The sequence below is a fragment of the Opisthocomus hoazin genome, chromosome 4, assembly GCF_030867145.1.
Source record: "Opisthocomus hoazin isolate bOpiHoa1 chromosome 4, bOpiHoa1.hap1, whole genome shotgun sequence".
Classification (NCBI taxonomy): domain Eukaryota; kingdom Metazoa; phylum Chordata; class Aves; order Opisthocomiformes; family Opisthocomidae; genus Opisthocomus; species Opisthocomus hoazin.
This window is the reverse complement of record NC_134417.1, coordinates 44423365-44450396: the sequence shown is the minus strand read 5'-3', so window position 1 is coordinate 44450396 and position 27032 is coordinate 44423365. Positions and strand designations below refer to the sequence as shown.

The 27032-nt window shown below is 37.6% G+C and overlaps 1 protein-coding gene across 2 annotated transcripts in view; it reads right to left on the bottom strand.

Annotated features, from left to right (window-relative positions):
* ULK4 (unc-51 like kinase 4) overlaps positions 1-27032 on the bottom strand; it is a 276626-nt gene that overhangs the window by 208834 nt on the left and 40760 nt on the right. For both annotated transcript variants that reach the window (XM_075418820.1, XM_075418821.1), the window contains exons 17-18: positions 26578-26656; positions 4222-4329 (exon numbers count right to left, since the gene is read on the bottom strand). In XM_075418820.1, the coding sequence (XP_075274935.1) occupies positions 4222-4329; positions 26578-26656 (187 nt within the window). The remainder of the gene's footprint in view (positions 1-4221; positions 4330-26577; positions 26657-27032) is intronic.

The window sequence follows — 27032 nt, the reverse complement described above, 5'->3', positions numbered from 1 at the left end:
ATGTGATAATTAAATTAAAGCATGGCACATTAGCAGGGAAGACTATTACTGAACTACCTAGGAAAATTCATTTTCCTTCTTTATTGAAAAATAAATCAAAATTTTATTTGCAACATGTATCAATAGAGAAAATAAGCTTGTTAAGTCTCCCAATTTTTCAAGCTTTATTTCTGTTAACTTTGTATTAGGAGGTATGGAACTGTTTTCATTGGAAGTAATTTACAGACAATAATAATACAAGTGGTTTGACATCCAACAGAGACATTAGATCTACTACATTCCACCTCCTTCATCTTATCTGACTAACAACATGTTGACATCTAATCACAGTTTGCCTTCCAAGTCTTAGTGTGTAAGTTTAAGAAAATGCAGCCCAAGTTTCAAAGAAAAATTGTAGGTTACTTTCTAACAGTCAAAAGTGGAATCTTCTCCACCTGGAAAAAGGCAGGACAAGATGAGGAGTAAAGACAGAGTTAAAATGACAGCCTATGTTGGAAGTGGCATGGGTCTGTTTCTCCTTTTATTAATCTAATTTAACCAGAAATTCTGTCAAGTTTTTCTGTAAGCATATATATTAAGCGTACTATAAAAAAAAATCCTTTAAGAAATGGTGCAGTCCTGAAACATTATTAATTCTTCCATTCTTCAGACTGATTAATGACTTTCTGCAAGGTTTAGTCTCTAGTTAGAAATAAAAAAAGGCAAAACTTGTGTTGAAACTTAGCACCATTCTTAATTACCTAAACACAGCTATACAATTTGACATTTAATAAATTTAAATATATCACCAAACACTGGGGAATCTTCCTACTTCATGCTCACAACCCATGTTGATTTTGATGAAATTTTAGGTTCTACACCCTAATAACACAAACAGCACAAGAAGAGTAGAAAAATTACATAGAACTTGAAAGTTTTCCCTCAAGGCAATTCACTCAAGAGTAACAGAATGTCCTCCCTGGGGTCTACTCATGCTACTTGTGAATTGCTCTTGGCTTCTCTTTGGAAGAAAAATACAGCGAGGGAGTGTGAATCAGAGTTTAGGATTGCAGAGAATTATCCAGACTTCTTCCCCAGTATTTTCTAAACCACAGAAGTGCAACCAGTGATCCTGTATTTAATCTAATGAATCCCACTGCATGTAGACAGCTGAATTTGATTTTAAGTGTTTGATAATTTATGATTTACCAAATGTTCATATGAAAAAGAAATAAACTTAATCATTATTTAATATTAATATTGTGCTTGGACCTAGAAACACTTAGCAAAACCCCAGAAGGAATAAATAAATCAATAAAATCAGCCATGTCCCCAAAACCTTAATGTTTAAATGATAAATATTTAGCAGCTTGATAAAACAATCAAGCAGGCTAAACAGCAAAATGAAAGAAAACAAGAAAAAAAAGAAAAAAAATTTGTGTACAGTTCTTAATGAATTAGATGCAGTTATGATTTTTTGTTTCCTTAAGTTAGTCAAGGCATAAAGCTTTGCTGTTTAAAGATAAATTTGGAATAAACTTGCTTATTTCATCTTATTATACTCCCACTGACTTGATACGTGATCTTGGCAAGGTCATTCAATATTACTCTTCTGCAGTTTAATGAGCAACAAAATGCCTACAACACTACAGTATTCTGAGGTTAAGTAGGTACAGAACAGAAAAATAGAAAACTTTATACATAGCTTTTCTTAAAAAAAATGTTTTAGAAGTTAGTGTCTCCAAGTATACAAATCACACTGATATTTTTGAAGTTTTACCAAGACACAGTGCCTTGAGTTCATGGGTAGTTTCAAATATTTCTTCCTATTTCCTAATAGTTTCCTAGTTATAACTCGAAGCAATGCAACCCATTACTATAGATCTTCCTGAAACACAACAGAGTTGCCATTTAAATACAAGTTATCATGCTTCAAACATTGCGAAGTTGATAAATACATGTAGACTCAAAAACTTGTCAGATCACATTTTCAGAAGAAAACAAACAAACAAAAAAATCTATTAGGGTCAGTGCACGCAAATCATTTTGCTGCTACAGAGCCAGCGTAAACATATTTGTTTCAACCATAGAATCATAGAAGCATAGAAAGTTTTGGGTTGGAAGGGACCCCTAGAGGTCATCTAGTCCAACCCCCCCGCAGCGAGCAGGGACACCGCTAACTAGATCAGGTTGCTCAGAGCCCTGTCCAACCTGGTCTTGAATGTTTCCAGGGATGGGGCCTCCACTACCTCTCTGGGCAACCCGTTCCAGTGTTTCACTACCCTCAATGTGAAGAATTTCTTCCTTATATCCAGCCTGAACCTACCCTGTTTTAGTTTAAAACCATTACCCCTCGTCCTGTCACTGCTGTCTCTACTAAAAAGATTGTCCCCATCTTTCCTATAGGCTCCCTTTAAGTACTGAAAGGCTGCAAGCAGGTCTCCCCACAGCCTTCTCTTCTCCAGGTTGAACAAGCCCAACTCTCTCAGCCTGTCCTCATAGGAGAGGTGCTCCAGCCCTCGGATCATTTTTGTAGCCCTCCTTTGGACCCGCTCCAACAGGTCCATGTCCTTCTTGTGCTGAGGGCTCCAGAGCTGAACGCAGTACTCCAGGTGAGGTCTCACCAGAGCAGAGTAGAGGGGCAGAATCACCTCTCGACCTGCTGGCCACGCTTCTCCTGATGCAGCCCAGGACACTGTTGGCCCTCTGGGCTGCCAGCGCACATTGCTGGCTCATGTCCAGCCTTTCGTCTATCAGTACCCCCAAGTCCCTCTCAGCAGGGCTGCTCTCGATCCTTTCATCCCCCAGCCTGTATTGATAGCGGGGATTACCCCGACTCAGGTGTAGGACCTTGCACTTGGCCGTGTTGAACCTCATCAGGTTCACACAGGCCCACCTCTCCAGCTTGTCCAGGTCCCTCTGGATGGCATCCTGTCCTTCTGGTGTCTCAACCGTAACACTCAGCTTGGTGTCATCTGCAAACTTGCTGAGGGTACACTCGATGTCGCTGTCCATGTCATTGATAAATATATTGAACAGCACCGGTCCCAGTATGGACCCCTGAGGGACTCCACTCATCACTGGTTCAAAATAAAATCCAGCAGTGCAAAATACTCTTGCCAAATAAAAATTTCAAGTTGGAGTTCTAAGTTTATTTGGTTTTCTTAGTGGTTAAAAATATGTAGTTTGCTATCTAATGACACTAAGTACAAATTTTTTTCCCCAAGGAAAACTGAGAAAGTATTAAAACATATAAAAATAAACTGTGACGGTGGATGTATTTTGCATAACATAATATCTCAGTGTAAAAACAAGTTCTGTGACACTGTGTTTCATATTTTGGCAATTGTCTAACCAAAAAAGGGCAATGCTTGCTAATCTACAAAAAAAAAAAAATGCAACCACTACATCTTGTGGAATGTGCAAAGGAGCTAGAGGATGAGGACAATAAAATACGTAAGTTCAGCACAAAGCCATAAGTATAGTAAGCCAAAACAGAGATCCATTTGGTACTTTCACTCCTTTATCAAGTGACCTCACTGACTGTTAACTAACACAGTAACATTCAGAGCAATTAGGTGATGCAGATAATACGGAGTCACCTTCGTTTCTAACAAGAAACTATTTTACTCTTTGAATAAGGAAAAAGAAAGGTAAGGGTTTAAAGGAGCTGTCATCTTCAGTTCCTACTATTGACAGCATTTCTTTTCTACAAATAACGTCTGTTTATTTTTAACATCAATCTACTATTTCTAGACTGAATGCTTAAATCAGTTCTAGTCAGGAATCACTGTAATACCATTTGATAATAGTCAGGATCATTCAATTTCACTTTCCACAGCATCGTCAATCCAACCATGACAGGATAAGAATAAATATGAAGTGGATACATTAATTTATTGATATCATAGACTGTCCTGATACATCTTATTTATTCAAAGCCTCTAGCTAAGATGTTCTAACCCTTAGATCTGCCCCTTGGAGGCCAGCAGTCATTATGGTGATTAAGTTGTTTCATGAAGTTAAAATTCTATACTCAAAGAATGCAATTTAATTAATCTTAGATGAAGTACATGATTGGATTAACGTATTTCTTAAAGTAGAAAAAGTATCACAGAACATACGAGGACAAGAAATTGTTGAGGATACAAATGACAAAGTAATTCGCTTTTTTTGTCTACTTTTCCATGGGAAATTTTTTTCACATTTGTTAAAGTTGTAAGGATTACTTGACAGACTTACCTCGCTGGCTATGAGGTAAAGCAGCTCTCCAAGTGCTGGTAGAAGGCATTGTTTCAATTTGCTATTTCTGAAGTTCTCTCTGATGAGTTCAGTTAGGAGTACAATTGCCTAAAATAAAAAATAAATCATTGAACACCACATATAATCTTTTCTCAAGGAAAATGTACGTTTAAAGGTAACAAGCTCTATCTGAAGTGCTATCTTGCTGATATACTCTTCATTTAAGTTAAAGAGCCATTTGCAAAGAATTTAGTAACCATGGCAAGAAAAAAATTACAAAACAGATTATATATGCAACGTGGAGAAAAATGTAATAAGGAAATACCTAGGTGGCAAATTGTCAGCTATCTGTTCCTCCCCTTCCCTCAGGACAACAGCAGTAGATCTGCCAGGAAAAAAAACAGCCTACTTGCTGTTCCCATGTTTCTGTCAGAAGATCTAAAAGTTCTTCTCACCATCAGGTTACCAAAAGAACAAACCAACTCCCAATGCTGTCTTTTGTGTAGATATTAAGTCAGAAGAGAGGAACTCTTCAAGTTTTGTCTCCTGATCTCTGCATTTAGTGGAGACTCACTGCGTGAGAACTGGACTATCATTTTAGTTTCTGTACTTCAAGAGCTTCTGTTTGCAAAGTGGAGAGATATATATAGTATTTATATTGAGGCGGTGAAGGGAAATTGAAAGTTTTGATTCATCTTGTGCAGGTGACCTTGTAAGAAATCACTTTCCCATAAAAATATGGAACAGACTCCAACTTAACGTTTAACACTGGACTCACTCAAGAAACTAAAGACCATCTAGCTACCCCATGTTAAATTGAAAAGCATGCTATATGCTGGCTGGGGTGTGCTCCCCAAACCCCAAATGTGCTCCAGTACGTACGACACATGTAGCAGTACAGAAGCCAGTTGTTTCTTCAATTTAAGAAAGATGGATCTACATGTTCCCCTGCTCCAAAACATTCACGCCTTGCAAGAGTAGGAAAAGATGACACTTCAGCAAATACAGATTTAACATACTTCCTATGTCCCTTAAGTAGCTCCTTTGACTACTGGGGGCGATTTAATTCTAGTACTTTTAAAGTCCTTATGAGATACAGCAAATAAGCTCTGTAAACAGATACTGTCAGCAAAGTCAGTGATTTCCAATATTTTGTATGAAATGCTAAGTGAGATCTGAAGTGATTTTTATGTACTTTAAGTGTATGTGCTACAGTAATATTGCACATACTACGTTAAATTTTAAACCCTGGAAACAGTCAATTTTTTAATTATTACTTTAAATGTGAAGTGTGGTGTACCTTGCGCTGCTTTTTTTTTTTAAAAAAAAAAGAGAAAGCATTGCTCTAAAGTATCTTAGCCTATGGAAACCAGAAAAAAATAGTAGTTCAGGCAAATAATAATACTTCTTGCACATTTCACTATTATACAGAAAACAAGGCAATAGCAACCATCATATTATGATGTCCTTTAGTATAACAAATGGAGCATGAATTTTATTTAATTTTTCTGCTTACGAACTCTCCCTTTCCCTTTAAACAGCAAAAAATATTATCAGCAGTATCACCAAGACATTTCATGTGTTTATTTTATGCTTCAGTAGAGAACAATGGACTTTTTTAAAAACAGACTTGTTTTAAAATATTTTAAAGTAGGACTGACTCTGTGACAGTCCTGTCCCAGAGTCATTGAGTCTAGGTCTTAGACATTGATGATGCTACAAATATCACTGGTTTCCTAGTGATACCTCTCACCCGGGCCCCAGGGAGGCAGCAGACTGCCCTGTGGGATGGGTTCAGTCGGCAGATCGGGCCCTCTGCTCCCTTCAGAAGAGAATCACCTATGACAATTACCCTTCTTTTTTTAATTCGTGGAGGCAGTTGTGATGTGTGGGGCTGACTGCCTAGCTCTGGGCAACCCCATGCGTGGGCCTTTGTCTGCCTCGTCATTTGCCTGGTCCTTCGGTTCCAGAGCCTCACACCTCCTGCGTCAGGGCACCTGGGGTACAGAGGCAGGTCGGGAGGGGATTCGCCCGCCGCCCCAAGCAGGGACCCGTTTCCGTTCCCCCCGTCTCTCAGATCCTCTCCTTCTGCCTGGTGGCGAGAGGGCAGGGGATCTTCTGCTTCTCGTGGAGCTCCATCCTCTGCGCTTGTTTGTCTGGGTCGCCATATTCCGCCTGGTGACGGCTTTCAGGCGAGTGGAGACCATAGCTCGATGTCTCCTCACTGAGCAAGCGATGACCACCGGCTGAATTTACCCGGGGAGCTGGCCGAGCCTCGGGGCCCTGCCTGCTTGCCCTGCCTGTGCAAACTGCCGCACCAGGCCCTTGCTGCCATGCCACGCCCTGTTTGCCAGCCCTGTTCGCCACGCTCCCCAGGGGCTGCTTTTGTGAGGGGGCAGGGTGCCGCCATCACTCTTGACCCCACTCACGCTGAGCCAGAGCTGCCGCTCGCTCGTCAGGGCTCAGCAGTTCCCGTTCTTGGGACACACGCACACACGCACACGCACACATGCTCTCTCTCCCTGGGCGCCTGTCTCGGCTGTTCTGCTGCTTAGAAAAGGTTTCCCTGGCGCAATCCCTCGCTCCAGAGCCCTTCACCACGCGGCCTTCCTTCTTTACCTTCGGTAGCACAGGAAAAATAAAAGTTAAAAACCACCAAGGCCGAACAAACCACCACAGCCACACTGGTTTTCTCACACATCACGAGAAGTGCTTGGCCGAAGGCAAAGCTTTTCTGAAATAGTCCTGGCTCTCTACATTCAAAACCTGCTCTCCCTTCCCACTGCCTCAAAAGGCCTAGCAAAACACAGCTCCATCTAGTTATTAAGCAAGAAGCAGCTAAAAAGAAAGCATTACTCTGAGTTTTTTTTCAGAAATCTGAAGAAAATTGTGATTTAGAACGAATCCCATTCTGTATAAAACAATGAATGTAAATGCCAAAACACATACACTGGCTGCTGAGCACTGCAAAGCAAGTACCAAATTTGTCATTATGCATATACCCCAATAAGAACACATTATTAAATTCTTGATGGAATACATATATATTACATATCCACCAACAAAAAAATTAAAAAATTAATTTATTTTTTTATCCACAAAGAACAAACACATAGAAAACCAGCGTAACTTAAATAGCACTTTAACTGAGAGGTATGCTGGGCAGGAGAGAAAAATCCTGCTTTTTTCTGGGAAAGGATCAGTAGAAATGTGTATAATTATGAAAAAACAAAAGATAAATCTATTATCATCCCTGACTTGCAGTTCAGAATATCAGAATAGCCTGATATTATCCTGATATAAGAAACTGCCTCAATGCTTATCAGCATCTTCTAAATCACGTCAGAACTATTGCAAGATATCATCTTCTAGCAATCTTTATTGGAAAACTACTCAGACTATGTTTTTACACTAACAAATTCATAGATGGATAAAATCACTTGCTCAGTAAACAAGTATTATTGTTTCCCAAATCCTTTGCTAGTATGAAATACAATTTATGCTTTTGCAAGTCATAATACTTTTTGTAGTCTCCAAACTTACTGTCATTTGCACCTATACAGAAAGCAGCAAAATATTGGCACAAAGGTCTCAAAAGCTCAAATAATCTGTGAAACTCAAATAATCTGTGAACAAATAATCTGTGAAACAGACTTTGCAAGAAAATATTCTGTGAAGATCCCATCATAGACAATTACAAAAAGCATGTTATGGGTTTGCGTGGCAAGGTTTTGGTAGCAGGGGGACTATAGGGGTGGCTTCTGTGAGAAGCTTCCCCCTTGTCTGATAAAGCCAGTGCCAGCCGGCTCTAAGACGGACCCACCGCTGGCCAAGGCCAAGCCAATCAGTGACAGTGGTAGTGCCTCTGTGATAACAGTTAAGAAGGACAGGAAAAAAAACCTGCAGTGAAATGGCAGTGAGGAGAGAGGAGTGAGACAATGTGAGAAACAACTCTGCAGACACCAAGGTCAGTGAAGAAGCGCGGGGGGGAAGGAGGTGCTCCAGACACCGGAGCAGAGAGCCTTCCCTTGCAACGCGTAATGAAGACCATGGTGAGGCAGGCTGTGCCCCTGCAGTCCATGGAGGTCCACAGTGGAGCAGATCTCCACCTGTAGCCCGTGGCAGGGACCCCACACCAGAGCAGGTGGATGCCCGAAGGAGCCTGTGACCCCATGGGGAGCCCACGCTGGAGCAGGCTCCTGCCAGGACCTGTGGAGAGAGGAGCCCACGCTGGAGCAGGTTTGCTGGCAGGGCTTGTGACCCCGTCTGGGGGACCCACGCTGGAGCAGCCTGTTCCTGAAGGACTGCACCCCGTGGGAAGGACCCATACTGGGGCAGCTTGTGAAGAGCTGCAGCCCATGGGAAGGGACTCATGCTGGAGCAGGGGCAGAATGTGAGGAGTCTTCGAAGGAGCAGCAGAGACAGCATGTGATGAACTGACTGTAACCCTCATTCCCAGTCCCTCTATGCTGCTCGGGAGGAGGGAGGAGGGAGAGAAACGGGAGTGAAGTTAAGCCCAGCAAGAAGGGAGAGATGAGGGGAAGGTGTTTTAAGATCTGGTTTTATTTCTCACTATCCTACTCTGATTTGATTGGTGATAAACTAAATTTTCTTTTCTCCCCATGTTCAGTCTGTTTTGTCCATGATGGTAATTGGTGAGTGATCTCTCCTTGTCCTTATTTCGACCCTCGAGCCTTTCATCATATTTCTTCTCCCCTGTCCAGTTGAGAGGGGGAGTGATAGATCGATTTTGGTGGGCACCTGGCATTTATCCAGGCCAAAACAAAACAAAACATAAAGGAAACTCAAAGGTGAATCAGGTAGGGGAAAAAAAAAAAATCAGGAGTTTATAGAGTTTAGCAATCATCCCCAGAAACAACAATTTCCAGTCCTAAAAGTTATAAAATGTACTTTTTTTATAATAGTTTACAGATATATTCGTCACTACAGCACTCTTTTTTCCTCAGAAAATTAAAGAGATTTTTATCCTCAACTTTCATTTATTTTCCTTTACCTTCTGCCCTTAACAGCTCCATAAATCTAATCTTTGTACAGCGAAAACATATAGAAACCGGAAATGTAGTCTTCAAATCAAAGCAAAAAGATCTAGTAAAACTTTGACCTCCCCCCCCCTTTCTTCTTTATATAATGCTATGTTCATTAACTGTTTTCTTGAACTGCTTTCAGAACATTTCTTCAGATGTCATTCAAGAACTTTAAGCAGCCTGCCATCCCAAAGAGAGCTTCACTTTCATATTTAAGAAATAAATGTATTGGTAGGTTTTAAAGCATCCAATATATCAGCTTGAGAAAGTAGCAGTCAAGTTGGTTCAAGTGCATTTCTGCACTAAATGATGAACACACAATGACAGCATTTTCTCCTTTATTAGATTTGATTTCTATAGCTGTACAGAATTACTCTACCTTTTGTGATGAAACACATATTTTGAGAACTACTTTCACTGTGGAATCAATACCAATAAAAGTACCTCAGCATTGTGGCATTAACAGACATTATCCATATTTAGCTAACAGCTCTCAACTTTGCCTCCTTAGATTGAGGGTGAACACACTATCAAATAGTATTTAGACTACACAAAACTGATGAGCCGTGTGACAACACAAACTGTAGACAATAGTCCCAGCAGACCAGCTAGGGACATTAAATTATCATAATACCTAAGTAACGATTGCTTGTTTGTTTGCAGGCAGGACTTGATGAAGAAAATACAAATCAAACTGTATAGCTGCTATAGAGAATCAAGGCAGGCTGTTCAAAATTATCAGCTTTAATAATGTAACTAGCAGAAATCTCTGATTTAATATCAATACTAATCTTGTTTTGCAGTTGTAATATTTATTTTCCCAAAGCATGGTTAATAAATTGGTAAATTTTGATGACACTATCTAAATACATTTATGTATGCAGTCCTAAAACTCTCAGAATCCTATGTTCTGTTAAATAAAACTGGAAATCAAACTTCTTCAGTAAACTATTCCTATATTCACTTGTATTAAGTTCTGTCTGGCTGCCTTGCTACTTATTTGAAGATTTTCAAAACTGTCATTAACACTAAATATACTGGGTGGATTATCCATCTTCTGTGGTCTTTTGGTTGTTCATTAAAATAAATAATTTAAAATTTAAAATCGATGAAAATGAAATCAAAGAACAGTATTTGATATTGGTGAACAGAAATTAGTGTTTCTCACTCTTTCAAGATATTAGGACTAGCAGACCTAATTATTATTATTATGAAGTGATAAGAAGAGCAAGTTGTTCTGATATTGCAGTTCCTACTCTTTTCTCATATTTGAATGAAAAAGTGATAAAACTAAGTTAAAATTCAAACTAAAAGTTGTTTCCATTCCTGTGCACTAGCAAAAACTGCCAGAAAGCTAGTCAACACTGCAATAAATTCAAGTTTTCATTTAAAAAAAAATGGTTTATTAAACGAGAGAAGATCTGTCTGAAGAAATGCAAGCCATAAGATCAGTGACTGACTGACTTGCGATAAAATTGTTAAGTCTTTGTTAAAGAGAAACAGAATAAGTTGTATGAATTTTTATACTGATCATCTTCACATACTATGATAAATTTGTCAATTAAAGGTTAATTTTAGTAACTGTAAGTAGATTGATGACAAGAAAATGACAATTAAATTACCGGAATCCAAAGACTAATCGAACTGTATGGAGGTACTATAGCAGAAGGCCCTGAACATTAAATAATTATCACACATTATACAGTATACTCTCCATTCTTAAATGCCTATGGTCTCTCAGATACAAGCCTATATTCAACTTACTCAGATAATGGCCTCTTTTTCTCTACAGAGCACGCAGTCTAACATTTGCCCTATGACTTCGCTCTGTTCACTGAACACATTTAAATAATCATATATAAGTGCAGGAAATGGGAGCTCACAGTATACATCACACACTGAAATGGCAGAGTGTCTGTGCCATTAACCAAACTTAAGATCTTCATGTGTGCTCTGCAATGGATGCTATGAAACAGGAAGCTGTGATTCATCATCTATATTACAAGCACAATTATACATTCACAAATTTCATAAAATACATTTAATGTTTATAGTATAACGTATTTATGAGTATATAATTAAGAACCTATTTTACATGTCCTAAAAGGAGGAAGGCAAGCTGTTTCCTGCTCTGTCATGTGCACAGATTACTTCTAATGTTGACAATAGTGATTTGCACAAGATATAAAATAGTGTTTCATCCTTTCATAAGGAAATAAAAGCCTTGAAAAAAAAAACTGCCTAAAGATTTTTATTCAACATTAAAGGATGATATAAATTCTAGGTAAAGAACGTACATTACCTGCAAGAATGTACAACAGAAAAAAATCAAATTTATTTTCATTACATACTCTAACAAATAAAGTCGTCTTCTTACCTATAGTGCATTTTTTCTTTTCAACCTGCCTAGTTTACCTTTCAGAGAAGGAAATAGTAATGAACTGCAAGTCCTACACTGTCTGGTAAAAGCATCTTAAATTTAATAATGTACCTACGCCTTTTATACTAGCTGTCAAACTGGATGGAGACAGTATAGCTATAACAAGAGAAGAAGGAAAAAAAGATTCATATCTAGAAAGACTGTCATTACCTTCATTTACAACAATAGCGTGTGGAGTTGATATATTACTTGTAGCAGATTCTCAACCCATTTCAAACTGTATCTAGAAGCTTCCCAGCACTTTTAGCAGTCCAGAAGTGGAAATTACAGCATATTCAAAACGAGAAGGTATTTTATATCTTAAGATGTAAAGTGGAATAACATTGTGAATCTACACATTGCCACCTTTGATATATTAGTATGACTGTCAGCAACTATTAGTGGAAATTAAAACATATTTGTAATTCTGCAAACCTACAGTAATAAAAACTGTCTATGCCTCAAGCATAATGGAAATTATTTTTCAGTTCATTTTATTGTGAGTACACACACATCATGTAATGTGGGCAAGTAATGCCAAAACAATTTTACCTTCTTTGGAGAAAAGCACTCTCATTATGTTGAAAAAGTATACCATGATTATATTGCCACTAACCAGAAAAGAAACTATACTAATATTTATCCCAACTACTTATCTTTGAAATGTTGCATGACAAAAAAAGACAACCAGCGTTCTCTGAACATCTCAAGCATGTTGCCTACCTCCCTTCTTAGTAGAATACGAATAGTTAAGACATTACAGTGAATAACCGTACTTAATCAGGAGTTGGATCCACATGTACCTGTGATCCACTGCATCTCAGTGAAAGCTGGTTAAATACCCTAAATAAACAAGTGGCTTGACTGAAGAATTGGGTGGCAAGAGTGAGACAGATACTTCTGTCAAACTCTTCTATGGGTCTGAGTCAGTGAAATATTCAGGTTTTGCAAGTTTTCTGTTCAGTAAACTAGGTTGCAGAATGAGGAGGACCAAAGGGAAGTCTGACCATCAGACTATGGACGTGGTATTAATGCAGTCCAGAATGTAGACAAAAGATAAGCAAATGTACAACATATTGCATAATTTATGCAGAAATACAAGTCCTCCAGAATTCTTTTAGGAAGCAATATGAGATGGATGAGTGACATTTTTCCAGGTAGAATACAATGCAAAATTGATTCCTCAGGAAAACTCTTATCTTTTCCACTTTCACACAACTGTTGTAGGAAGAGGTCTAAGCAGAGAAGCAGCCAGTGAGATGTCATGAATTCAAACGAAGGCTCCATCAATTTGCTTTGAAATCAACTCAAGATCCCAAAGGAATACAATCAGACAAATATTAGGAATTAACTTACAAATCTGTTATGTTTACTAACAAATCAAAAATGCATCTAAAAACTGTCTATAAGCTTTTGGTTTGTTTGTTGTTTTTTGTTTCATTTTTAAGAAAATAAAAAGCTATTTCTTCTCCTAGTCTGTCATGACAGATGCATTATTACATGACTTCAGTTGCAGATGTTCATGCAGGATTTCCATTCTAGTCCTTAAGTTTGAAGTTTTGTAATGATAGCAAGGACCAGGTAAAAATATTTGCTTCAAACAGGAGACAGATCCTGTTTTCATTTTTGCAAAGTGCAGGAAAGAAAAAGATTGCTCAGAAGTCCAGAAAGTGAAAGGTCCTGGAATTATAAAAATTTCTGCCTTCAAAACTGAGGTCAGTGGCAATCAGCTGGCGCTGGCTTACATCTAAAGAGGTAAACTGGAAGTAGAAGCCAGTCTTCACAGAAAAAAAGATATGGCAGGAGCATCCAAAGAATAGGAGGTTTTTTGTTTCAATTTCTTCTCTTCCTTTTTGTTTCCCTATATTATATGCAGGCTTCTACCACTCATCCTTGCTTTTTCTAAATATCATGTTTCTGGATTTTTATTCTTTTCCTAACTCTATGTGAAAGTTACTCTAAGTCATCTGCTTCCAGCCAATGGGCCTGTTCTCCACCTGATTCAGAAGCCATGCTGATGACATTCTTGAAGATCAAGGTCCATCAATAAAATACACAGCATTTCTCATTTTTTTTAAATATCTATAGACTTCAAGGACTTTCCATAAATTTACGTTGAAATTAGTCCCCTTTATTGATTATTGCAAATTCCTTCATTCTGCTCAGTGAAGATGCAAACCAGACCACACAACACCTGGCTAGAGATTTCCTTCTTCTCTGCAGAATTCTTTTAAAAATGTGTTTCAAACTAAAACTACATTTTTTTTTCCAGATGATAGCTGAAAGGACTGGTATTCAGAGGAAAAGCTAGGACTAAAACCAATACTCAACTGATCTTGCCGAACACTGAACCTAGGCTGAGTGTCTTTTAGTGCTGTAACCAGAAGGCCGCAGGAAACCAGGCTTTTCAGCTACCACCAGCGTGCAATTTCTATCATAAAATATGTGGCAGCTTAATTGAGTCAATCAAGCAAATATGTGCTATAGAGGAAAAGGTTGGATTTTTTTCCTCCTGTTACTAATCTATGATTTGATTAACTTGCCAGTGCAAGACAAAACGAAATGGAAGCAGGGCTCCAACCTTACAGGTTCATTCTTCAAGGTACATACTTAGTTGCAAGAGCTGAACACTTCAATGAGCAAACTGTACGACAATTCATAGACCCAAAGTTGCATGACTCAAAAGAAATTAAAAGTATCAAGAATATATTAAAACCAAATTATTGGCTATGTCAAGCTTTAATAAAACAAGTACTAATAGCAACACAACACAGAATTACAGTATTAGATGATGTGACCTTGCAAACATCGCGCAAACACCATCAAAATTATGCCAGGAAATATTTAAAACCTCACATAGATATGTGTTTTCCGGAATTAACAGAGAGTCATGTGTTTCATGTCAAGAAGCTTAGGCATGAAACGTTTTTTAGTGTGGTCTCTCTTGCTCACAGCAAAAATGCTAACTTCACAATTCATTTTCTGTACGTATTTGATGGTTCTGTTTATACTGTAGCAATGTAAGAGAAGCAAATATTTCACTTCCTCCACAGAAAAAAAAAAACTTTTATTGCTAGATTATTTTAACTACAGAAACAAAATTCCATCTAGTTCACCTAGCCTTTTGCACCCCAAGTGTACCTCCAGTATATATGACATATACATTTACTTATAAAGTAACAGATGTCAACTGTACAGCAAAGAAGAAAAAAAAATGGAAGGGGGATAAAAAAAAATCACACACTAAACAGATTTATCTTAGACATAATAAACTTTTAAAAATCTTCTGGAGCTGTCCTTTTTAATACACAAAATTCTTTGCCCTGCAGTACCTCTTCTTTAATATATTAAACATTTTAATTAGCTAGAAAAGCTATTTGAAAATTCGAGAAACCTTTCACCAATCTAAGAAACAAGAGAAGCACACTATTTTCAAACTATTCATTTTGACATTTACTTTAAATTTCATTTTCTATTCTATAAAATTTACCCACGGTATGCCAGTGAAAGTAACAACAAAAACTGATGCTACAAGAAAAACCAAAGTCTATCCATGATGCCAAAAAACACTAGTGAAAGAACACATCTAATTTAAATCTGCAACACGTGACAAATTCATCTTTCTGTCCCACGATGCACAACCATATAATATTCTATACTCGTTTAGACAATTGTTTTAGCATTGTCTCCTTCCCTGCAATCATTTGAAACCTCTTACTCAATTTCTACCAAATTAAGCAAGAGGAAAATGAATAAATAAATAGATGTATTGGGTTTTTGAAACCTCTAGAAGCAAAATAGCAACACAGAAGTGACAGGCTGTGGTACAAACTCATTTCATTTTAAACAGAGAATACATATGTGAAAACATTTTTAACACACTGCACATAAAAAAAGCTCAGAGATTACACCATTAAGTATCAGAACACACCCTCCTAAACCAAGAATTTTCTGTTTACACTTTGTAATAGTTAACAAAGGAAGAGGTGAATATGCTAAATAGTAGCCTTTACGTCATTAAGTTTAAGAGTCAGCCAGTTGCAGGTCAATTCATGAGAAAGCAGGCTCCGTTAGCTGACAGATCTGCTTGTTAGCTGTAAAAGTAAGGATTGTTTAAGTATCCCTACTGCATTTTTCTGCATAAGGATTTGGCTACCTAATTTTAAATAGGGAGAGGGAACTGCAGGCAGTAAGTGCTCTTGGGGCTTTAGAATCCTCGGAATTTCTTCCCCTCTGAGCAACAGTTCTCAGTGCTCTCAAGTACAGGCTTTGCAAAGCAAGCTAAGCCTATATTCCCAAAGGAAACTGGTGAAGTGGCTGACAGTTTATTTGTTAACATCAGATTCTTTTAGTATCACTGACAGGCTGAAACTTTCTTCCCATTTTTAATGCTGCAGGATAACCACCTTCATGTTTTTGTGAAAATAACAGCAAGGTAACTTAAATTTCCCATGCAGGATTAGATTTTACTTGTCTTGATATTTTGGGTTTAATTTAAGAAAAACATTAAAATGCATATTCAATTCATCTTGCTTTATATGTGTATGAATAAAGCCAAAAAGCTCTATGAAAATCACAGAACATTTTCAGTTTAGATTCCCAAATACAACCAATAAAGGCAAAATTATTCCATGCATATATAGAACAGGACACAAGTACATTCTGAACCCTCAGGAAAGTGATGCTAGAGGAGGGACAAATGGAAATTAGTTCAGCAAAAGCCTACACAGTACAGCAGTCAGAAAAACGAAGTTCTCACTGCACTGTACATACTTAATAAAGGCAGCTGTCAGATATGTGCTACACTCCACACAATCACCATTTTCCTCTGGAAGTAATTTAACCTGAAACTGCTTATCACCCTAGGATCAAAACAAAGGTACATTCTATTCAAGAATCCTCCAGCTGCCTTCCAAATCAAAGAAGCTTCCAGGTTTTATTCTTTGCAACCCCAGGAAAGGATGGTTTGCACAAACTAATCCATGAAGTACTACTTTCTTCTCTTATGCTCTCGCTTAAGAACAACCTCTGCTCTCAGGTGAACAGGAAATTGGTAGATTTAGGGATAGAAAAGTTAAAACATATATAATTATTTGTGTAAGTTTTCTGTGCAGATGAATTGAAGGAAAAACATAAATAATGCTTACAATGTCAACACTGAGTTATTAGCCTAACATTTACGCTTATCTTACTTTTTTAACAATAAAAACTATTAGCTCTAACTCTATTTCTCAGTAGGTTTTGCACAGTAGAAATTTCTTTGCATACTTCCCGTTCTGAAATGGAAAATAAGAGATAATCTATCTCGGTTTTTTGGAGCAAATTTAGTCCTCACTAGACGCAATTTCCAATAACATTAAAATAAATTATTGATTCTACAGTTGTCGTGCACGTAAAAATCCCTTCAACGGGAGTCATTCATCTGTAAAAGCTACCTGGGAATAATCTAGGACAGAGTAATAACCAGCTTAAAACATGGCAACTTATTTGACTACCACAGAGTTTAAGTAAAAGAAGTATAATAAATAGCAATTTAGAAAGTTATCTTACAGTGAAAAAAATATTACTTTTAACTACAAATGTAAAATATTTTAACTAAGACTTAAAACTGTATTCCTCAGTGCACATTTACATTATAATGCATAGAAGAGAACAAAAAACGGAATTACAGAATGTCATACAACAGAGTTTGAACAACTGCATTTTAAAAAGTATATGATGATTGTTTTATGCTAACAGGTAAAATACTGAGAACTTGAGCTTCAAATACTAGTTGTCGTGTAAAAGAAGTCATCATTTAACAGCCTTTTTGTGAGATAATTATGTTTCTTTAGCTGTGCTAATATGAAAATCGACAACTGTAGGAGAGCAAATGACTACGTAATGTTAAAAAAAAAAGAAAATATTAAAGCAGAGCAACTGAAACAAGAAACATTTCCCACTTTAAAAAGAGAAATACAGTGGGAAAGGCCACGGGTCCAGAAAACAAAGTCACACTATGCTTTAAACAGAAATCTCACAGCTTGTGTTGCAAAAATATTACAGTAGAGACAGGCAAAGATATCAAATGGTTAGAATCAACAAATCTGTGATTATAGGAAAGCATATATGCTGAAAATAGTCCTACAGGCTGACTGGTGAGACATGAAACACTTCCATCATTTCACCAATTACAAATAATCCTTTTAAAGCCTTCTCTGATGTTAGATGTGTTATTCTATACATAAGCAACTCAAATATGGCAATCTTACACCTGAATGGCACATTAGTTTCACAGCATTTATACATAATAATGAAGGTAGCATCTTTCTTAATGTTTCACTCCAAAATGGAAGTTGAGTTTAGCGTTCTACTTTCTTCATACAAGTCAACTTCTGAAATAACCAACATAAAGTTACACAGCAATGTTAAAGGTAAATGAGTTTCCCCTAGCTACAAACAATATCTTCAATAAACATAAAAGCAACTTGACGTCAGTGTGTGTATCAGTTATAAACCAAGCATGACAGTAACTTAAGGTTTTGTATGACTGTATTTTTATCCTAAAAAAGTGTTACTCGATCATTTAAAGTCAAGATATAGAGGAAGAAATCATTATTTCACAAGAATAGTCTTTGTCAATAAAAACACAAGGTGCTAAGCAGTTGTCAAGGTGATCAAGACTGCTTTTTGGCTTTGCGAGTGGTCAGATCCAGATGCTTTTAAAAAAAGTTAAAAAAGCAACCCTCAAAGTGAGCTTGGACACCCTAGTTAAAGTTATCTAACTCCAAACAATTACGTACTGACATTAAATCTGAAGCACACGCCTTTAGAGACTTTGAGAAATGTTTTGCTAACGCTATTGTAAGCCTAGCACTTCCTTTACCCATATCAACACTTCAAACTTCTCTGAAATTTGCCAACTTTCCATCTTTCATGTTCTCAGGTGGAAAGGCATTTATTTGTCTAATTATGCATCCTCTCATTAGATCTTAATCTGCCACTTTTCAACTTCATGAAGTGGCTTTGTTCTTAAACTACAATATAGGAAAAACATTCCAATATATATTTTCCTTTATCACCCAGCATTTGAGGATAATTCAAATACATATTTTTACTAAAGAACTTGACACTCTTCAGTACCCTCAGAAGTCTTTTACTTAATCATTCTTCTTGGTTTTCCTCAAAATCATCTTTAACTCCTACAGTCCCTTTTTTGAGATAAGTGGACTAGAACTGGACATAGTTATTCCAGTAAAAGTTCATGGTGGGGATGTGCCCCTGTACCGTAAAACCCAGGCTGATGGAATATTATGGGTCGTGGATTTGAACAAAACTGGACACTGAGCCATAAACTCCGTAATATGTAACAGAAATCCCATGACTTTCCTACAGGAAAACAGTAATCAGAAAATACTTTGAAGTTATAACTAGAACCAGAAAGTCATACCCAGTAAGTACAGAAGTATTTAATTTAAAATACTCAGTTTGATGCTGTTGTATCATTAATGCTATCTCATTGCCCAAGTAGGAAGCAAAAGACCTCAGTATTTCCAAAATTAACAACACAATTTCTTTATTTTAAATTCTGTTTTCCTGAAAAAAATACAGATATGTTTAATCCACTAAAACTTCAGAAGCAGGGTGTAAATCTAAGACCACGCTGATTTTGAATATGGCTGACTACACTAATGGGCATACAAATTTATTTTTCTAAAGAATAATGAGCTCTCACTTTCCCATTTAGTCCTAGTAATTGAACTGAATGCAAGACAGGTGAATGAATGACAGAGAAAAAGGAATGCAGAAAGATTTTTTTGGCTGTGGAATTTTTTTTTAATGTTGGCTGTGCTGCACATGTCAGCAGTCCGTGCCATATTCTCATTTACTACACAGATATTAATTCTGAGTCTGACACCATAGTGGCTTGAAATGGCTGAAAGTATAACTAGTGCCACCAGCAACAAAACCAGACTCAATCTTGCTCTCTCTCCTCCTTTGGGCTGGCATGAGCATTTGCACATCGAGCCAGATGACAGACAGATGAAAGTTAAAATGAGCCTGATACAAAAAGAAAAGCTCCTTCTAATCAAGATCAGTTCCCTATTGATTACTCATCTTCACAATTCATCAGTTTGTACTTTGAGACACCTATTCCTGCTATACAAAAAACCCAATCCTATTAAAACAAAGAAATGCAACACCCAAGTACCCCAAAGCTCAGTGTTTAGAATATTAACACATGGCATGAGAAACCCAATAAAGAGTGATTTAATCCTGAAATCAGCAACGTAAGTTTTCAGTTCTCTAGATGAGAATTTCCTTGTTTTCTACTACCAACTTGGTTTTGGACAAAAAGCAAGCCCAATTAATTGGCTTGATAAATTTAATGTTTTGAAGGGGAGGGGAGAATCTTCTTACAGTTACGATAAAAGACCTTAGTATTTTCTCCAACAATCCAGAATTGCCATCATGGACAAATTCATTGTTGTTAATTATATTTACATTTTCTGTTTACTACCTAGAAAGAACTTCTCAAACACTTGATGAGTTTCTGCCAGCAGAGGCTAATTTACCTGAGAAGCATTGACCTTTTATTTGTCTTCCTGCCACTTGCCCCAGGCAAGTATGCAAGCTGTATTCAGTGGACCAGGTTGTTGAACATAAATCGAAGAACTTTATTATAGAGGTTGCAAGTTTACTAAAAGTCACTCAAACTTAAATGGAATCCTCTCACTGTTGTCAAAGTACTAAGTGACAATCCTGATAATGCCAGAAACATAATTTTAAAGTTTTAATCATTTTACAAAACAGCGGATATCTGTGTGTGCACATGTGTAAGTACTCATGCACACACTATGCTACAGTGCCCAGCAACAGGACAAGGGGCAATGGGCACAAACTGAACATAGGAAGTTCCGTCTGAACATGAGGAAAAACTTCTTCCCTCTGAGGGTGACAGAGCACTGGAACAGGCTGCCCAGGGAGGTTGTGGAGTCTCCTTCTCCGGAGATATTCAAGACCTGCCTGGACAAGGTCCTGTGCAGCCTGCTGTAGGTGACCCTGCTTCGGCAGGGGGGTTGGACTAGATGACCCACAGAGGTCCCTTCCAACCCCTACCATTCTGTGATTCTGTGATTCTACAGCTTACATCTCTTGCCTACAGATTTTCTTTTTTCATTTGGGTGGTTTTTGTTTTTCTTTTCACATAAGATATCAAAGCAAAACAAGGAAAGTGCCCTTGGAGGAAACAAACAAGGATACACTAAAATTATGGTAATTTGTGAGCAGACTCAAAATGTTATTTTACAATAAAACAATAATCAATCTAAATAGGTTGGGAATAAATGGTCAAATAAAACAATTTTTATTTGAATCTCTGTACAATATGCGCAGACGTGGAGAGACCTAGAAACAGGAGCTATCAGACAGATAAGCCAGGAACATGACTTAAAACTGGCATTCTGTATGAATTTAAATGACAACACACTGTAGAACTAGACCAAAGTAGATACAATCAGACTAGCCAAGTCTACATATGAGTTTACTGGTCATAAAACCGCATCTGCAATAATGCAGCTGCTTTGCATTTGTAGAAAACAACCATCAAATAGTACTTCAGAAAATCAGAAGTAAAAAAGCTCGAATTACATGGAGCCTTTTCATCTAAATTTCCATTTTCTGAAAAAAAAATTTAGATGAAAATAGAAATCAGGCTATTCCACCACTTAGACAAAGGAATCGCATTCTAAGCTGAATATCTCTGCAATATTTTAAAATGCTGTCATTCTCCGTGGGATATTTATTTTTTTAATTTGGCCATGGAATTCCATAAGCCAAAGGCTTTGCAAAGAAACTTGCAGTGTCAAGGCTGTAGCAGGTTCTCTGAACCCTTTAAACACTCTGTAGGCCAGTGGACCCAAGTCTGTAAAAAAAACGGGCACAGCTGCCTAGGTCGTAGCACAAGAGTGATATTCCCAACCGGCAAATTTTAAAAAGGTAAGGAAAAGGACTAGATTTTTGCCTCCAAAAGGACAGGGAGAGAGCAACTCAACAGGTGGAGGAGGTTAGTCTGCTACCAGATAGAGAAAGACACTGCTCCCCAATACGGAGGCAATCTGTGAAGTTGCTCTGTCATCTCTTACTAAAAGAAAAGATTGAGTCTGAAATTTCTTATCAGAGTGGTTGTGCCCTAGACGGCAGAAGGCCCGATCTGTTCATAGACACAACAGAACAATAGCTTCTTTTAATAAGCCAAAGTAGATATACACAGAAGCAAGCCCCCCTAACTTGGGAAGAATTTTTCTTTCCGTAAGATGAAGAATAAGCAGATTTTTCTTTCCAGGAATCTTGGAAGGAAGAATCTTGTTTTCATAGAATCTATCTCCTTAGAAACCAGTTTCAAAACCTAAATACAAAGATAAAACTTCGAAGTTTAGATGTTTTCCTAAGACAAGTAGGAATAAATAAGAGGAAATTATGTTTCAGATTTGTAAAGGGCAATTCCATTAAAAAAAAAACCATTACCAAGTCAGAAAAAAACCCTGACCTATCAACAACTCTCACAGCAACTGCGAGACAAAAGTTACACATAAAATGTCTTCAATTATACAAGACATCAATTTCCCCATTGTATTCCAAGATCAGTCTCATTTTTTCTAACCAATGCAGTATTCTTCTAAAAAATACTTAACTGGAAATAGATCAACTGCAAGTGAATTCACAGGTATAAATATTCATTTATTATGATTTTTTTCCTATATGTGACCTACATATTAGAACACATTAGCAGAATAAAGTTAGTACACAGTTCCCCAGTTCCATGTTGTCTAGTCTGTGAAATAGTATTTACTTGCATTTTATTTTTGCATCTTAGTGACCTCTGGTGGATACATTCGAAACAAATTGCTGTTCGCCGATTACCTGAGTAACAAGGGGTTTTTATTTTTTAAAAAACAGGGAAAACAATTAATTCTTCAAAAAACAACAAATTAAAGGTTTTCAGCATACAGTATGTGAAAGTTTATTTTAACCTGTAAAATGAGGATGAAGCTGCTTTTCTTTCCAGAAGTTTTTCTGCTTCTTCAGGATTTAGTGTTACTATAATTAACAAAGTGTTTAAACAACAACAACAAAAAAAATTAATGGTGCAGACTCAACCTCAGAGATAGAGGAACTATCCTTAAATACATGTATAACTGGGTAAAAGACAGTAGGCGTGTTTAGTTTAGCCTGGATAAATGCCAGGTGCCCAAACTGCTCTGTCACTCCCCATTCTCAACTGGACAGGGGAGAGGAAATATGATGAAAGGCTTGAGGGTCGATACAAGGACAGGGGGAGATCACTCACCAGTTACTGTCATGGGCAAAACAGATTGAACTTGAGGAGAAAAAAAATTTTAATTATCACCTATCAAATCAGAGTAGGATAGTGAGAAATAAAACTAAACCTTAAGACACCTTCCCCCCCAACCCTCCCTTCTTCCTGGGCTTAACTTCACTCCCATTTCTCTACCTCCTTCTCCCCAAAGCAGCACAGGGGGACAGGGAATGGGGGTTATGGTCAGTTCATCACACATTGTCTCTGCTGCTACTTCCTCCTCAGGGGGAGAACTCCTCACACTCTGCCCCTGCTCCAGCGTGAGGTCCCTCTCACAGGAGACAGTTATCCACGAACTTCCCCAACGCAAGTCCTTCTCATGGGTTGCAGCTCTTCACGAACTGCCCCAGTATGGGTCCTTCCCAGGGGGTGCAGTCCTTCAGGAACAGGCTGCTCCAGCGTGGGTCCCCATGGGGTCAGGAGTCCTACCAGCAAACCTGCTCCAGCGTGGGCTCCTCTCTCTCCACAGGTCCTAGCAAGACCTTGCTCAAGCATGGGCTTCCCACAGGATCACAGCCTCCTCCAGGCATATGTCTGCTCTGGCATGGGATCCTCCACAGGCTGCAGGTGGAGATCTGCTCCACTGTGGACCTCTATGGACTACAGGGGGACAACCTGCCTCACCATGGTCTTCATCACAGGCTGCAGGGGAAAAAAATCTCTGCTCTGGCATCTGGAACACCTCCTCCCCCTCCTTCTTCACTGACCTTGGTGTCTGCAGAGTAGTTTCTCTCACATTGTCTCACTCCTCTTTTCTCGAATGCTGCTTTTCCCACAGTTGTGGGTGTTTTTTTTTCCTCCCTTCTTAAATATGCTATCACAGAGGCACTACCACCGTCGCTGATTGGCTTGGCCTTGGCCAGCAGCAGGTCCATCTTTGACCTGGCTGGCACTGGCTTTATCAGACATGGGGGAAGCTTCTCGCAGAATCCACCTCTATAGCCCCCCTGCTACCAAAACCTTGCCACACAAACCCACAACAAGGGGGCAGAAATGAAGAGTCAGATTTTAACATGTAAGGGCCAGCAGTGGTGTCCTGCTTTGAGTCTCTATTAGGTCCTGTGGTACTTTAAAAGTACAAAAGAAATCGCAAATAATTGGATGAGTGCATAATGAGGTAAAGAACTGCAAAGTGGCTGTGACTGGGCGATAAAAATTGGAAAGAAAACTTGGTGTACATAGCATGGTACACATAGGAGGCAAAAATAATTCCAAAATTGCATCTTCACGAGCTCTGAACTGACTGTTCACACTTGGGAACAAAATTCTGGGGCTATAGGAGACCATACTACAGAGAGATCACCTCTGTCTAACAGGGGTCAGAAAAGCAAACCGTATTAGAACCTACTGGGAACGGAAGATGAAACAAATAGAGAAGCAACTACCAATAGATAGATCACTCATACATCTTTAGTCTGCAAGACCTAGATCACAGAATCATTTTAGATTATGTTGCTCTGACTAGCTAGAGCTTGGTTTTGACATTTCCTACGTCACAGCAGACACCATGAAGCATCAGTGGGCTCATGCAAAAGGATAAATTACAGCATTATATTTTAACACAGTATATGATGCTGGTTTAAAGCTTTGGTTTGTGTTTTTTTTAAAGCATCACACAACATACAATAGCTGCCAGTTCACAAGAATGCTCAAACTCACAGGTTCATCTAGCTCCTTTGGGGGGAACAGAGGGTAACATGACTCTGTAGATCAGAAATTCCTAAATGACTCCTTGGTACTTTTCCTATAAACGAGCTATCAAGTTTTGAGTACTGCCTGTTGTTACCTGATTTTAGATTACATATACAAAAATAAATTGGAAGACATGATAATATTGGGATTCAACTTTTTTTTCTCATTCTAACTTTGTGTAAGCATTCCAAAATATTTTTGAGGTTCATAGATATTACTTTGGGAGAAAAAAAAGTTGGAATGAATATCATACAGCAAGCACAGTAGATGCCGTTTCAACAGTATTATAACTCAAATCTGTTAATTTAAAAAATAAATCCTTATTATCCCAATAGATGTGCATAAAAATTTTTTTATGTCACATAAGATTGGGGCCAGAAACTGATAGCGAAATTCATTTTCCTCCTAGTCCTTCAGTTTAAATGTCACTGGTGTCAGACTTAACTTGGCTTTTGAAGAATATGCATATTTCTAAAAAAAGCTAAACTCGATTAGTGAACGATTTGTGTGTTCATATAAAAAAACAAAAAAATGGAAACATTTTCAACAAAACAGTATCATAGGGCAATGTAAAACTACTTCAGTCTGTTGCTTTCACATACACAAAGCAGACTAGGATATGTATTTTCTGTCATGGAAACTGGGAAGCTAGGGAAACTATTACTGAAAGTATTAGTGCTAAACACCTAAACAAATACCTAAAGCCAAAAGTCATACGGACGTCTCAAAACTACTTTTGAGTATTTTCACTGGAATTTCTAGAAATTAGATATCAAATATCTACCACATACGAGAGTGCACGTAAATTGTAACCTGGGATTCAACTGACATGCAATTGTCAATATCGAAAGACTTTGACCAAACTTCAGTGACTGTACCATAAGTACTCTTTCCCCACTTTGTAACTTTATAAACCCAACAAAAAACCCGGTAACAACAACAACGTTTTGAGTTCAGCTTTCACTACAGAATTGAAATGTTAAGCAACACAGTAAGACAACCATAATCATTCTTAATATTCACTAAGAAGAAACCAGAGGAACCTAGAACAACGAACAATTCTTTAGCTGCATTGCCAAAAAAGTCAGTTATTAACCAATAACTACATGTTCCTATACACCAGATCTGCACAGTATGGAGACACATTTGCTACACGTGTTTAGAAGTTAATTCTCACATTCAAACACCCATAACTTCACCTCATGAAGTAGAAATCATGTCACATTCACACTTTAAAGACATTAAATAGCAGCTTCTGTCAAGTTCACGCAATTTGCGTGCATGTGTCACATGCAAAAAAGGACAGCAAGATCACTGTCTAATCAGTCTTCTGCTTATGTCAACTACCGAGCATGCAAAATGACAAAAGGATTAAAAATACTTTTCTTCTCCAAAGAAAACTACTTGCCCTTCATTACATACACACTTCAAGAACTGTGAGGAATCTCAAACCAGTCCCATCTCAATTACTTCTTTGAAAAAAGGTTTTCTAAGAATCAATTGTACTATTTTTATACTAATTATAATAATTATGTTTCAGGAAAACCAAATATGTCAACACATTCTTCCTGTCACACACAAACACACACAAATAGTACTTCGTTTTCTGAGAAGGAAAGAAAAAAGCTAGAGTTTTATGATAGTGGGTAGCTCTGCCACAGGATAGTAAAGAACAGAATCACAACTCTATGGAAAAAAAAGTCAGAAGTTTATATATTTAATTAATTGAATTAATTATATTCCCATTTGCACATATGAGAAAAAATAAAGCAGTGTTCAAAAAAGTTTCCAACGTAAATAGTAAAAGCATTAACAAAACTCCACCCCCCCAAAAGAGTTACCTCAGAAACAGGTACATTCTCTTTAAGTTCAGATGTGTGTAATGCCAGTAAACCAATCACTCGAGCAACTTTGGCACGTCTGCATATCAAAAAAAAGTTATTCGTAGGTGCAGAAAAACTATTTTAAAAACAATTATGTCTTATTTATGTTTTAGACAGATTGCTAAGGGCAGGAAATATTTGAAGTGCTATTTACAGCTCAGGTTTTCTTCTTATTTGTTTTCTTTATATCATCAAATTATTTCATTATTTCAGCTCAATTTAGCAATTAAATCTATGCCTTCTTTCCTTTAGCACTGAGGTATGAAGATTCCTTAGTTTGTCATAGTCTTTTACTAATCAGTCATGCTCATGTTCAGTTTTCTTATAACACAGAATGCCGCTATAGATCATTTTAAACTTTGCAGTACAACTAACAAAACAGAAATGAAATATGTATCAGCAAAACAGTTTTA